This window comes from Salmo salar, chromosome 07 (genome assembly GCF_965601325.2).
Source record: "Salmo salar chromosome 07, fSalSal1, whole genome shotgun sequence".
In the NCBI taxonomy this organism is placed as follows: Eukaryota; Metazoa; Chordata; class Actinopteri; order Salmoniformes; family Salmonidae; genus Salmo; species Salmo salar.
The window spans coordinates 76567501-76582500 of NC_138297.1; the positions used below are offsets into that span (position 1 = coordinate 76567501).

Sequence of the window (15000 nt, forward strand, 5' to 3'; positions counted from 1 at the left end):
CCTCTAACCCCTATCCCCTAACCCCTAACCCCTAACCTCTAACCCCTAAACCCTAACCCCTAACCCTAACCTCTAACCTCTAACCTCTAACCCCTAACCTCTAACCCCTATCCCTACCCTAACCCTAACCCCTAACCTCTAACCCCTAACCCCTAACCCCTAACCCCTAACCTCTAACCTCTATCCCCTAACCCCTAACCTCTAACCCCTAACCCCTAACCCCTAACCCCTAACCTCTAACCCCTATCCCCTATACCCCTAAACCCTAACCTCTAACCCTCTAACCCCTAACCTCTAACCCCTATCCCCTAATCCCCTAACCCCTAATCCCCTAACCCCTAACCTCTAACCCCTATCCCCTAACCCCTAACCTCTAACCCCTAACCTCTAACCCTAATCCTAACCCCTATCCCCTAAACCCTATACCCTCTAACCTACCTAACCTAACCCTAATCCCCTAACCACAAACCTGACGTTACCCTGAGCTAGTGGAGCAGACCTAACGTGTTACCCACGTGAACACCTTACGTAGGAGAACAGAGACCTGGAGGGGGGTTACAGTGAGATTAGTAGGAGAACAGAGACCTGGAGGGGGGTTACAGTGAGATTAGTAGGAGAACAGAGACCTGGAGGGGGGTTACAGTGAGATTAGTAGGAGAACAGAGACCTGGAGGGGGGTTACAGTGAGATTAGTAGGAGAACAGAGACCTGGAGGGGGGTTACAGTGAGATTAGTAGGAGAACAGAGACCTGGAGGGGGGTTACAGTGAGATTAGTAGGAGAACAGAGACCTGGAGGGGGGTTACAGTGAGATTAGTAGGAGAACAGAGACCTGGAGGGGGGTTACAGTGAGATTAGTAGGAGAACAGAGACCTGGAGGGGGGTTACAGTGAGATTAGTAGGAGAACAGAGACCTGGAGGGGGGTTACAGTGAGATTAGTAGGAGAACAGAGACCTGGAGGGGGGTTACAGTGAGATTAGTAGGAGAACAGAGACCTGGAGGGGGGTTACAGTGAGATTAGTAGGAGAACAGAGACCTGGAGGGGGGTTACAGTGAGATTAGTAGGAGAACAGAGACCTGGAGGGGGGTTACAGTGAGATTAGTAGGAGAACAGAGACCTGGAGGGGGGTTACAGTGAGATTAGTAGGAGAACAGAGACCTGGAGGGGGGTTACAGTGAGATTAGTAGGAGAACAGAGACCTGGAGGGGGGTTACAGTGAGATTAGTAGGAGAACAGAGACCTGGAGGGGGGTTACAGTGAGATTAGTAGGAGAACAGAGACCTGGAGGGGGGTTACAGTGAGATTAGTAGGAGAACAGAGACCTGGAGGGGGGTTACAGTGAGATTAGTAGGAGAACAGAGACCTGGAGGGGGGTTACAGTGAGATTAGTAGGAGAACAGAGACCTGGAGGGGGGTTACAGTGAGATTAGTAGGAGAACAGAGACCTGGAGGGGGGTTACAGTGAGATTAGTAGGAGAACAGAGACCTGGAGGGGGGTTACAGTGAGATTAGTAGGAGAACAGAGACCTGGAGGGGGGTTACAGTGAGATTAGTAGGAGAACAGAGACCTGGAGGGGGGTTACAGTGAGATTAGTAGGAGAACAGAGACCTGGAGGGGGGTTACAGTGAGATTAGTAGGAGAACAGACCTGGAGGGGGGTTACAGTGAGATTAGTAGGAGAACAGAGACCTGGAGGGGGGTTACAGTGAGATTAGTAGGAGAACAGAGACCTGGAGGGGGGTTACAGTGAGATTAGTAGGAGAACAGAGACCTGGAGGGGGGTTACAGTGAGATTAGTAGGAGAACAGAGACCTGGAGGGGGGTTACAGTGAGATTAGTAGGAGAACAGAGACCTGGAGGGGGGTTACAGTGAGATTAGTAGGAGAACAGAGACCTGGAGGGGGGTTACAGTGAGATTAGTAGGAGAACAGAGACCTGGAGGGGGGTTACAGTGAGATTAGTAGGAGAACAGAGACCTGGAGGGGGGTTACAGTGAGATTAGTAGGAGAACAGAGACCTGGAGGGGGGTTACAGTGAGATTAGTAGGAGAACAGAGACCTGGAGGGGGGTTACAGTGAGATTAGTAGGAGAACAGAGACCTGGAGGGGGGTTACAGTGAGATTAGTAGGAGAACAGAGACCTGGAGGGGGGTTACAGTGAGATTAGTAGGAGAACAGAGACCTGGAGGGGGGTTACAGTGAGATTAGTAGGAGAACAGAGACCTGGAGGGGGGTTACAGTGAGATTAGTAGGAGAACAGAGACCTGGAGGGGGGTTACAGTGAGATTAGTAGGAGAACAGAGACCTGGAGGGGGGTTACAGTGAGATTAGTAGGAGAACAGAGACCTGGAGGGGGGTTACAGTGAGATTAGTAGGAGAACAGAGACCTGGAGGGGGGTTACAGTGAGATTAGTAGGAGAACAGAGACCTGGAGGGGGGTTACAGTGAGATTAGTAGGAGAACAGAGACCTGGAGGGGGGTTACAGTGAGATTAGTAGGAGAACAGAGACCTGGAGGGGGGTTACAGTGAGATTAGTAGGAGAACAGAGACCTGGAGGGGGGTTACAGTGAGATTAGTAGGAGAACAGAGACCTGGAGGGGGGTTACAGTGAGATTAGTAGGAGAACAGAGACCTGGAGGGGGGTTACAGTGAGATTAGTAGGAGAACAGAGACCTGGAGGGGGGTTACAGTGAGATTAGTAGGAGAACAGAGACCTGGAGGGGGGTTACAGTGAGATTAGTAGGAGAACAGAGACCTGGAGGGGGGTTACAGTGAGATTAGTAGGAGAACAGAGACCTGGAGGGGGGTTACAGTGAGATTAGTAGGAGAACAGAGACCTGGAGGGGGGTTACAGTGAGATTAGTAGGAGAACAGAGACCTGGAGGGGGGTTACAGTGAGATTAGTAGGAGAACAGAGACCTGGAGGGGGGTTACAGTGAGATTAGTAGGAGAACAGAGACCTGGAGGGGGGTTACAGTGAGATTAGTAGGAGAACAGAGACCTGGAGGGGGGTTACAGTGAGATTAGTAGGAGAACAGAGACCTGGAGGGGGGTTACAGTGAGATTAGTAGGAGAACAGAGACCTGGAGGGGGGTTACAGTGAGATTAGTAGGAGAACAGAGACCTGGAGGGGGGTTACAGTGAGATTAGTAGGAGAACAGAGACCTGGAGGGGGGTTACAGTGAGATTAGTAGGAGAACAGAGACCTGGAGGGGGGGTTACAGTGAGATTAGTAGGAGAACAGAGACCTGGAGGGGGGTTACAGTGAGATTAGTAGGAGAACAGTCTCTATTAAAGATGAGGTCAAGCGTATTGCCTACCTTGTGAGTTGGAGGGGATTTGGGAAAGAGTGAAGTGAAACTCGGCAAGGAAGCGAAAGTTGTAAGGAAGTGAATCAGAGACATCGGGGAGGTTACCCCCAGGGTCCTAGTACCCCTGGTTTGGGGGACTAGTAATCAGAGACGAAAGCAAGAAATAAGAGATTTGACTCAAAACGAAATTAGGTAAAAACATTGTACCATTTTTTTTTTAAAATCATGTCCGCCCCCTAATTAAGTCGATATAACACGCTGTTGTTCGAATCTTAAAATCAGTTTTTAAAGGGATGTAATTCCCCCCCCCCTCCCCCCCCCCCCTCCCTGCTTCTCATTCACCGCCTTATAATAAAATATTTAACCATCAGACAATATTCAATGAACAATAGTCTGATGTGGTGACAATATTATCAATTTGTTAAAATTGTATGAGAGTAATGAAATGAACAGTGTAGCTGGGGATTAACACCGAGGCGGGCGAGAAAAGCGTCTCCTACAGTCACACAGCAGGTAAGACGTGTCGCCGCGACCCAGGAACGCTGCCGTTTCCTCGGCAACCGTTTGAAGAAAAACAAGCGCGGGCCGCGATTCCCTCCCAACGCGTGAGCTCGGCAAACGGCCGAAGCACGGTGCTATATTTAAAACTCAAAACATGGAATACTTCTTCTTTTGAAAAGCATTTTTACTTCAATTCGTAATATTCTTTAATAAAGACCTGCTCTTTTTAACAAAATTAATAATGGATGATCTTCATGAGGGTTTTTATTGAATGGATTTTAACACATATATCTAGGAGGAGGAGGTAAGGAGGGAGGGGGAAGGGGGTGAGGGGGGGGGGGGGTGAGGGGGGGGAAGGAGGGAGGGGGTAAAGGGGGAGGTGAGGAGGTAAAGGGGGAGATAAATGAATAATGGATGATCTTCATGAGGGTTTTTATTGAATGGATTTTAACACATATATCTAGGAGGAGGAGGTAAGGAGCGAGGGGGAAGGGGGTGAGGAGGGGGGGGGGTGAGGGGGGGGAAGGAGGGAGGGGGTAAAGGGGGAGGTGAGGAGGTAAAGGGGGAGATAAATGGGGAGGTGAGGAAGGGGGAGGTAAAGGGGGAGTGGGGGGAGGTGAGGAAGGGGGAGATAAAGGGGGAGGTGAGGAGGGAGGGGGAAGGGGGTGAGGAGGTAAAGGGGGAGATAAATGATTAATGGATGATCTTCATGAGGGTTTTTATTGAATGGATTTTAACACTTGAATGGTTTGTTTTTCCTGTTTTGCTGTTGTTCGTTTCTAGCCTACATACGCTACCTTCAGAAAGTATTCATACCCCTTGTGAGTTATTACACATGTTGTTCTGTTACAGACTCAATTCAAAATGGATTAAATTGTCTCGGGTATGTCTCTATCAGCTTTGCACATCTGGAATTTGGGGGATTTTCTCAAGCTCTGTTAAGTTAGATGGGGAGTGAACAGCAATCTTCAAGTCTTTCCACAGATTTTCAATGGGATTCAAGTCTGGGCTTTGGCTGGGCCACTCAAGGACTTTCACATTCTGGTTCTGAATCCATTCCAGTTGTATGCTCGGCTGTATGCTCGGCTGTATGCTGTATGCTCGGCTGTATGCTCGGCTGTATGCTCGGCTGTATGCTCGGCTGTATGCTCTGCTGTATGCTCGGCTGTAGCTGTATGCTCGGCTGTATGCTCGGCTGTATGCTCGGCTGTATGCTCGGCAGTATGCTCGGCTGTATGCTCAGCTGTATGCTCGGCTGTATGCTCGGCTGTATGCTCGGCTGTAGCTGTATGCTCTGCTGTATGCTCGGCTGTATGCTCGGCTGTAGCTGTATGCTCGGCTGTATGCTCGGCTGTATGCTCGGCTGTATGCTCGGCAGTATGCTCGGCTGTATGCTCAGCTGTATGCTCGGCTGTATGCTCGGCTGTATGCTCGGCTGTATGCTCGGCTGTAGCTGTATGCTCGGCTGTATGCTCGGCTGTATGCTCGGCTGTATGCTCGGCTGTATGCTCGGCTGTATGCTCGGCTGTATGCTCGGCTGTATGCTCGGCTGTATGCTCGGCTGTATGCTCGGCTGTATGCTCGGCTGTATGCTCGGCTGTATGCTCGGCTGTAGCTGTATGCTCTGCTGTATGCTCGGCTGTATGCTCGGCTGCATGCTCGGCAGTATGCTCGGCTGTATGCTCTGCTGTATGCTCGGCTGTATGCTCGGCTGTATGCTCGGCTGTATGCTCGGCTGTAGCTGTATGCTCGGCTGTATGCTCGGCTGTATGCTCGGCTGTATGCTCTGCTGTATGCTCGGCTGTAGCTGTATGCTCTGCTGTATGCTCGGCTGTATGCTCTGCTGTATGCTCGGCTGTATGCTCGGCTGTAGCTGTATGCTCGGCTGTATGCTCGGCTGTATGCTCGGCTGTATGCTCGGCTGTATGCTCTGCTGTATGCTCGGCTGTATGCTCGGCTGTATGCTCGGCTGTATGCTCGGCAGTATGCTCGGCTGTATGCTCGGCTGTATGCTCGGCTGTAGCTGTATGCTCGGCTGTATGCTCGGCTGTATGCTCGGCAGTATGCTCGGCTGCATGCTCGGCTGTATGCTCGGCTGTAGCTGTATGCTCGGCTGTATGCTCGGCTGTATGCTCGGCTGTATGCTCGGCTGTAGCTGTATGCTCGGCTGTATGCTTGGCTGTATGCTCGGCTGTATGCTCGGCAGTATGCTCGGATGTATGCTCGGCTGTAGCTGTATGCTCGGCTGTATGCTCGGCTGTATGCTCGGCTGTATGCTCTGCTGTATGCTCGGCTGTAGCTGTATGCTCGGCTGTATGCTCGGCTGTATGCTCGGCTGTATGCTCGGCTGTAGCTGTATGCTCGGCTGTATGCTTGGCTGTATGCTCGGCTGTATGCTCGGCAGTATGCTCGGATGTATGCTCGGCTGTAGCTGTATGCTCGGCTGTATGCTCGGCTGTATGCTCGGCTGTATGCTCTGCTGTATGCTCGGCTGTAGCTGTATGCTCGGCAGTATGCTCGGCTGTATGCTCTGCTGTATGCTCGGCTGTAGCTGTATGCTCGGCAGTATGCTCGGCTGTATGCTCGGCTGTATGCTCGGCTGTATGCTCGGCTGTAGCTGTATGCTTGGCTGTATGCTCGGCTGTATGCTCGGCTGTATGCTCGGCTGTATGCTCGGCAGTATGCTCTGCTGTATGCTCGGCTGTAGCTGTATGCTCGGCAGTATGCTCGGCTGTATGCTCGGCTGTATGCTCGGCTGTATGCTCGGCTGTATGCTCTGCTGTATGCTCGGCTGTAGCTGTATGCTCGGCTGTATGCTCGGCTGTATGCTCGGCTGTATGCTCGGCTGTATGCTCGGCTGTAGCTGTATGCTCTGCTGTATGCTCGGCTGTAGCTGTATGCTCTGCTGTATGCTCGGCTGTAGCTGTATGCTCGGCAGTATGCTCGGCTGTATGCTCGGCTGTATGCTTGGCTGTATGCTCGGCTGTATGCTCGGCTGTATGCTCGGCTGTATGCTCGGCTGTAGCTGTATGCTCGGCTGTATGCTCGGCTGCATGCTCTGCTGTATGCTCGGCTGCATGCTCGGCTGTATGCTCGGGTGTATGCTCGGCAGTATGCTCGGCTGTATGCTCGGCAGTATGCTCGGCTGCATGCTCGGCTGTATCCTCGGCTGTAGCTGTATGCTCGGCAGTATGCTCGGCTGCATGCTCGGCTGTATGCTCGGCTGTATGCTCGGCTGTATGCTCGGCTGTATGCTCGGCTGTATGCTCTGCTGTATGCTCGGCTGTAGCTGTATGCTCGGCTGTATGCTCGGCTGTATGCTCGGCTGTATGCTCTGCTGTATGCTCGGCTGTAGCTGTATGCTCGGCTGTATGCTCGGCTGTATGCTCTGCTGTATGCTCGGCTGTATGCTCGGCTGTATGCTCTGCTGTATGCTCGGCTGTAGCTGTATGCTCGGCTGCATGCTCGGCTGTATGCTCGGCTGTATGCTCGGCTGTATGCTCGGCTGTATGCTCGGGGTCATTGTCCTGTTGGAACGTTAATCTTCACCTCCAGATTGCTGTTCATCGCCCCCGTCTATCTAATTTAACAGAGTTTGAGAAAATCTGCAAAGAACAATGGAAGAAAATCAACCAAATCCAGATGTGCAAAGCTGATACAGACATACCCAGGACGACTCAAAGCTGATCCAGACATACCCACGACGACTCAAAGCTGATACAGACATACCCAAGACGACTCAAAGCTGATACAGACATACCCAGGACGACTCAAAGCTGATACAGACATACCCAAGACGACTCAAAGCTGATACAGACATACCCAAGACGACTCGAAGCTGATACAGACATACCCAAGACGACTCAAAGCTGATACAGACATACCCAAGACGAACTCAAAGCTGATAGACATACCCAGGACGACTCAAAGCTGATACAGACATACCCAGGACGACTCAAAGCTGATACAGACATACCCAAGACGACTCAAAGCTGATACAGACATACCCAAGACGACTCAAAGCTGATACAAACATACCCAAGACGACTCAAAGCTGATACAGACATACCCAAGACGACTCAAAGCTGATACAGACATACCCAGGACGACTCATAGCTGATACAGACATACCCAGGACGACTCAAAGCTGATACAGACATACCCAGGACGACTCAAAGCTGATACAGACATACCCAAGACGACTCAAAGCTGATACAAACATACCCAAGACGACTCAAAGCTGATACAGACATACCCACGACGACTCAAAGCTGATACAGACATACCCAAGATGACTCAAAGCTGATACAGACATACCCAGGACGATTCAAAGCTGATACAGACATACCCAAGACGACTCAAAGCTGATACAGACATACCCAAGACGACTCAAAGCTGATACAGACATACCCAAGACGACTCAAAGCTGATACAGACATACCCAAGACGACTCAAAGCTGATACAGACATACCCAGGACGACTCAAAGCTGATACAGACATACCCAAGACGACTCAAAGCTGATACAGACATACCCAAGACGACTCAAAGCTGATACAGACATACCCAAGACGACTCAAAGCTGATACAGACATACCCAAGACGACTCAAAGCTGATACAGACATACCCAGGAAGACTCAAAGCTGATACAGACATACCCAGGACGACTCAAAGCTGATACAGACATACCCAGGACGACTCAAAGCTGATACAGACATACCCAGGACGACTCAAAGCTGATACAGACATACCCACGACGACTCAAAGCTGATACAGACATACCCAAGACGACTCGAAGCTGATACAGACATACCCAAGACGACTCGAAGCTGATACAGACATACCCACGACGACTCAAAGCTGGTACAGACATACCCAGGACGACTCAAAGCTGATACAGACATACCCAGGACGACTCAAAGCTGATACAGACATACCCAGGACGACTCAAAGCTGATAGAGACATACTCTGGACGACTCAAAGCTGATACAGACATACCCAGGACGACTCAAAGCTGATACAGACATACCCAAGACGACTCAAAGCTGATACAGACATACCCAAGACGACTCAAAGCTGATACAGACATACCCAAGACGACTCAAAGCTGATACAGACATACCCAGGAAGACTCAAAGCTGATACAGACATACCCAGGACGACTCAAAGCTGATACAGACATACCCAGGACGACTCAAAGCTGATACAGACATACCCAAGACGACTGAAAGCTGTAATCGCCGCCAAAAGTGCTTCTACAAAGTATTGACTCAGGGGGTGTGTGAATACTTATGTAAATTAGAACATTTCTGTATTTCATTTTCAATAAACTAGCAAAAAATGTCTAAAAGGCATCCCAAAAACTTCTGTTGTTTTTGTTGTTGTATCCTGATGTTACCTAAGAACATCATTGCCACACTTGGCGATTTTTCGGTGAAATATATTCAACATGTAAACATTTTTATTGTGATGCCTTGAGTGCCCGTAGAGTTGTCCGTAAACCGGGTCATGTGCTTCCACGTTACGGGCCCGCGCCGTTACATTTGGACTACAGGTTTGTTTTTCGGATTTTTCTTTCCGATTTGTAAAATCGGCTCCGTGATCTGATCGCAGCCTGCAGATTGGGGGATAACGACGACATGTAATCACATCTACACTAGGACTCAAATCATATCTATTCACAGCAGTGGAAACTGGCTATCAACAAGCTATTTAGGTCAGGTGTGTGTGTGTGTGTGTGTGTGTGTGTGTGTGTGTGTGTGTGTGTGTGTGTGTGTGTGTGTGTGTGTGTGTGTGCGTTCAAGGGCACCGCAGCGGAACTTTCCACCCTAAGAATAGGAGCATAGAACCATAAACCACACGGTCACGCCCATCTCCCAACCAGTTATACACGACATATCATACTGACTGGTACGCCCATCTCCCAACCAGTTATACACGACATATCATACTGACTGGTCTCCAACCAGTTATACACGACATATCAACTGACTGGTCTCCAACCAGTTATACACGACATATCATACTGACTGGTCTCCAACCAGTTATACACGACATATCATACTGACTGGTCTCCAACCAGTTATACACGACATATCATACTGACTGGTCTCCAACCAGTTATACACGACATATCATCCTGACTGGTCTCCAACCAGTTATACTCGACATATCATACTGACTGGTACGCCCGTCTCCAACCAATCTCTGTCAGTGTGTGTGTGTGTGTGTGTGTGTGTGTGTGTGTGTGTGTGTGTGTGTGTGTGTGTGTGTGTGTGTGTGTGTGTGTGTGTGTGTGTGTGTGTGTGTGTGTGTACACAATACAAACAAGTTCTGTATTATACAGGTTGTGTTTATTCATGATGGTGTGTTTCAGAGGGAGAGAGACAGCTCCTCTCTGGTTCAGACAGACAGCATGACAGCTCCTCTCTGGTTCAGACAGACAGCATGACAGGCTGTGTGTTTCAGAGGGAGAGAGACAGCATGACAGGCTGTGTGTTTTAGACAGACAGCACGACAGGCTGTGTGTTTTAGACAGACAGCACGACAGGCTGTGTGTTTTAGACAGACAGCACGACAGGCTGTGTGTTTTAGACAGACAGCACGACAGGCTGTGTGTTTTAGACAGACAGCACGACAGGCTGTGTGTTTTAGACAGACAGCAGGACAGGCTGTGTGTTTTAGACAGACAGCAGGACAGGCTGTGTGTTTTAGACAGACAGCATGACAGGCTGTGTGTTTTAGACAGACAGCATGACAGGCTGTGTGTTTTAGACAGACAGCACGACAGGCTGTGCTTTGGGATTGTGTTGCTGGGGCAGCCAGTGATCTGAGTGTTGACTTTGTGATTGTCTTCAAGTCTAAAGTTGTCTACATATAAGACAATCAATGCATAATCAATGATTGTTGATTTTGAGTGTGTGTTTGTTTGTTTGTTTTGGATTACAATTCTGTTAACTCCTCCTCTTCCTCTCTGAATGTTTCTGTTAACTCCTCCTCTTCCTCTTCCTCTCTGAATGTTTCTGTTAACTCTTCCTCTTCCTCTTCCTCTCTGAATGTTTCTGTTAACTCTTCCTCTTCCTCTCTGAATGTTTCTGTTAACTCCTCCTCTTCCTCTTCCTTAACTCTTCCTCTTCCTCTCTGAATGTTTCTGTTAACTCCTCCTCTTCCTCTTCCTCTCTGAATGTTTCTGTTAACTCTTCCTCTTCCTCTCTGAATGTTTCTGTTAACTCCTCCTCTTCCTCTTCCTCTCTGAATGTTTCTGTTAACTCCTCCTCTTCCTCTTCCTCTCTGAATGTTTCTGTTAACTCCTCCTCTTCCTCTTCCTCTCTGAATGTTTCTGTTAACTCCTCCTCTTCCTCTTCCTCTCTGAATGTTTCTGTTAACTCTTCCTCTTCCTCTCTGAATGTTTCTGTTAACTCTTCCTCTTCCTCTTCCTCTCTGAATGTTTCTGTTAACTCTTCCTCTTCCTCTTCCTCTCTGAATGTTTCTGTTAACTCCTCCTCTTCCTCTTCCTCTCTGAATGTTTCTGTTAACTCTTCCTCTTCCTCTCTGAATGTTTCTGTTAACTCTTCCTCTTCCTCTTCCTCTCTGAATGTTTCTGTTAATTCTTCCTCTTCCTCTCTGAATGTTTCTGTTAACTCCTCCTCTTCCTCTTCCTCTCTGAATGTTTCTGTTAACTCTTCCTCTTCCTCTCTGAATGTTTCTGTTAACTCCTCCTCTTCCTCTCTGAATGTTTCTGTTAACTCTTCCTCTTCCTCTTCCTCTCTGAATGTTTCTGTTAACTCTTCCTCTTCCTCTCTGAATGTTTCTGTTAACTCCTCCTCTTCCTCTTCCTCTCTGAATGTTTCTGTTAACTCCTCCTCTTCCTCTTCCTCTCTGAATGTTTCTGTTAACTCTTCCTCTTCCTCTCTGAATGTTTCTGTTAACTCCTCCTCTTCCTCTTCCTCTCTGAATGTTTCTGTTAACTCCTCCTCTTCCTCTTCCTCTCTGAATGTTTCTGTTAACTCATCCTCTTCCTCTCTGAATGTTTCTGTTAACTCCTCCTCTTCCTCTTCCTCTCTGAATGTTTCTGTTAACTCCTCCTCTTCCTCTTCCTCTCTGAATGTTTCTGTTAACTCCTCCTCTTCCTCTTCCTCTCTGAATGTTTCTGTTAACTCCTCCTCTTCCTCTTCCTCTCTGAATGTTTCTGTTAACTCTTCCTCTTCCTCTCTGAATGTTTCTGTTAACTCTTCCTCTTCCTCTCTGAATGTTTCTGTTAACTCCTCCTCTTCCTCTTCCTCTTCCTCTCTGAATGTTTCTGTTAACTCTTCCTCTTCCTCTTCCTCTCTGAATGTTTCTGTTAACTCCTCCTCCTCCTCTTCCTCTCTGAATGTTTCTGTTAACTCTTCCTCTTCCTCTCTGAATGTTTCTGTTAACTCTTCCTCTTCCTCTCTGAATGTTTCTGTTAACTCCTCCTCTTCCTCTCTGAATGTTTCTGTTAACTCTTCCTCTTCCTCTCTGAATGTTTCTGTTAACTCCTCCTCTTCCTCTCTGAATGTTTCTGTTAACTCTTCCTCTTCCTCTCTGAATGTTTCTGTTAACTCCTCCTCTTCCTCTTCCTCTCTGAATGTTTCTGTTAACTCCTCCTCTTCCTCTGAATGTTTCTGTTAACTCTTCCTCTTCCTCTCTGAATGTTTCTGTTAACTCTTCCTCTTCCTCTCTGAATGTTTCTGTTAACTCTTCCTCTCCTCTTCCTCTCCTCTTCCTCTCCTAGTTGGAGCTCGTGGGCATTCAGGAGGTGGTGGTGTATGACCAGAGTTCATCTGACCCCTTGACCTTTCCCTCGGAGGCCTTCCTTACCGTCCTATTGGCCAAGCTGGAGAAGAGCTTCCCCTCCGTACACCTGCTCTCAGGTTAGACACGCCCACTCAGCCCTCCCTCCTCCTCACTGCCCTTCTCTCTCTCTCCTTCCTCTCTCCCCCTCCTCCCTCCTCCTCACTGCCTCTCTCTCTCTCTCCTTCCTCTCTCCCCCTCCTCCCTCCTCCTCACTGCCTCTCTCTCTCTCCCCTTCCTCTGTCCCCTTCCTCCCTCCCCCTCCAGCCCTTCATCCTCCTCACTGCCTCTCTCTCTCTCTCCCCTTCCTCTCTCCCCCTCCTCCCTCCTCCTCACTGCCTCTCTCTCTCTCTCCTTCCTCTCTCCCCCTCCTCCCTCCTCCTCACTGCCTCTCTCTCTCTCTCTCCTTCCTCTCTTTCCCTCCTCCCTCCCCCTCCAGCCCTTCATCCTCCTCACTGCCTCTCTCTCTCTCCCCTTCCTCTCTCCCCCTTCTCCCTCCCCCTCCAGCCCTTCATCCTCCTCACTGCCTCTCTCTCTCTCCCCCCTTCCTCTCTCCCCCTCCTCCCTCCCCCTCCAGCCCTTCATCCTCCTCACTGCCTCTCTCTCTCTCTCTCTCCCCTTCCTCTCTCCCCCTCCTCCCTCCCCCTCCAGCCCTTCATCCTCCTCACTGCCTCTCTCTCTCTCTCTCTCTCTCCCCTTCCTCTCTCCCCCTCCTCCCTCCCCCTCCAGCCCTTCATCCTCCTCACTGCCTCTCTCTCTCTCCCCTTCCTCTCTCCCCCTCCTCCCTCCCCCTCCAGCACTTGCTGGCTGCTGGTGATAGGACAGCTAACTGAACATGGCTGCTGGTGATAGGACAGCTAACTGAACATGGCTGCTGGTGATAGGACAGCTACCTGAACATGGCTGCTGGTGATAGGACAGCTAACTGAACATGGCTGCTGGTGATAGGACAGCTACCTGAACATGGCTGCTGGTGATAGGACAGCTAACTGAACATGGCTGCTGGTGATAGGACAGCTAACTGAACATGGCTGCTGGTGATAGGACAGCTACCTGAACATGGCTGCTGGTGATAGGACAGCTAACTGAACATGGCTGCTGGTGATAGGACAGCTAGCTGAACATGGCTGCTGGTGATAGGACAGCTAGCTGAACATGGCTGCTGGTGATAGGACAGCTAACTGAACATGGCTGCTGGTGATAGGACAGCTAACTGAACATGGCTGCTGGTGATTTGACAGCTAACTGAACATGGCTGCTGGTGATAGGACAGCTAACTGAACATGGCTGCTGGTGATAGGACAGATACCTGAACATGGCTGCTGGTGATAGGACAGCTACCTGAACATGGCTGCTGGTGATAGGACAGCTAACTGAACATGGCTGCTGGTGATAGGACAGCTACCTGAACATGGCTGCTGGTGATAGGACAGCTAACTGAACATGGCTGCTGGTGATAGGACAGCTACCTGAACATGGCTGCTGGTGATAGGACAGCTACCTGAACATGGCTGCTGGTGATAGGACAGCTACCTGAACATGGCTGCTGGTGATAGGACAGCTAACTGAACATGGCTGCTGGTGATAGGACAGCTACCTGAACATGGCTGCTGGTGATAGGACAGCTAACTGAACATGGCTGCTGGTGATAGGACAGCTACCTGAACATGGCTGCTGGTGATAGGACAGCTAGCTGAACATGGCTGCTGGTGATAGGACAGCTAACTGAACATGGCTGCTGGTGATAGGACAGCTAACTGAACATGGCTGCTGGTGATAGGACAGCTAACTGAACATGGCTGCTGGTGATTTGACAGCTAACTGAACATGGCTGCTGGTGATAGGACAGCTACCTGAACATGGCTGCTGGTGATAGGAGAGCTACCTGAACATGGCTGCTGGTGATAGGACAGCTAACTGAACATGGCTGCTGGTGATAGGACAGCTACCTGAACATGGCTGCTGGTGATAGGAGAGCTACCTGAACATGGCTGCTGGTGATAGGACAGCTAACTGAACATGGCTGCTGGTGATAGGACAGCTAACTGAACATGGCTGCTGGTGATAGGACAGCTACCTGAACATGGCTGCTGGTGATAGGACAGCTAGCTGAACATGGCTGCTGGTGATAGGACAGCTAACTGAACATGGCTGCTGGTGATAGGACAGCTAACTGAACATGGCTGCTGGTGATAGGACAGCTACCTGAACATGGCTGCTGGTGATAGGACAGCTAACTGAACATGGCTGCTGGTGATAGGACAGCTACCTGAACATGGCTGCTGGTGATAGGAGAGCTACCTGAACATGGCTGCTGGTGATAGGACAGCTAACTGAACATGGCTGCTGGTGATAGGACAGCTAACTGAACA

The 15000-nt window shown here is 49.7% G+C and overlaps 1 protein-coding gene across 1 annotated transcript in view; it reads left to right on the top strand.

Annotated features, from left to right (window-relative positions):
• The window catches only part of dusp16 (dual specificity phosphatase 16), a 31182-nt gene that overhangs the window by 705 nt on the left and 15477 nt on the right, over positions 1–15000 (top strand). The window contains exon 2 of the mRNA XM_082978106.1: positions 12570–12708. Coding sequence (XP_082834232.1) covers positions 12570–12708 — 139 coding nt within the window. The remainder of the gene's footprint in view (positions 1–12569; positions 12709–15000) is intronic.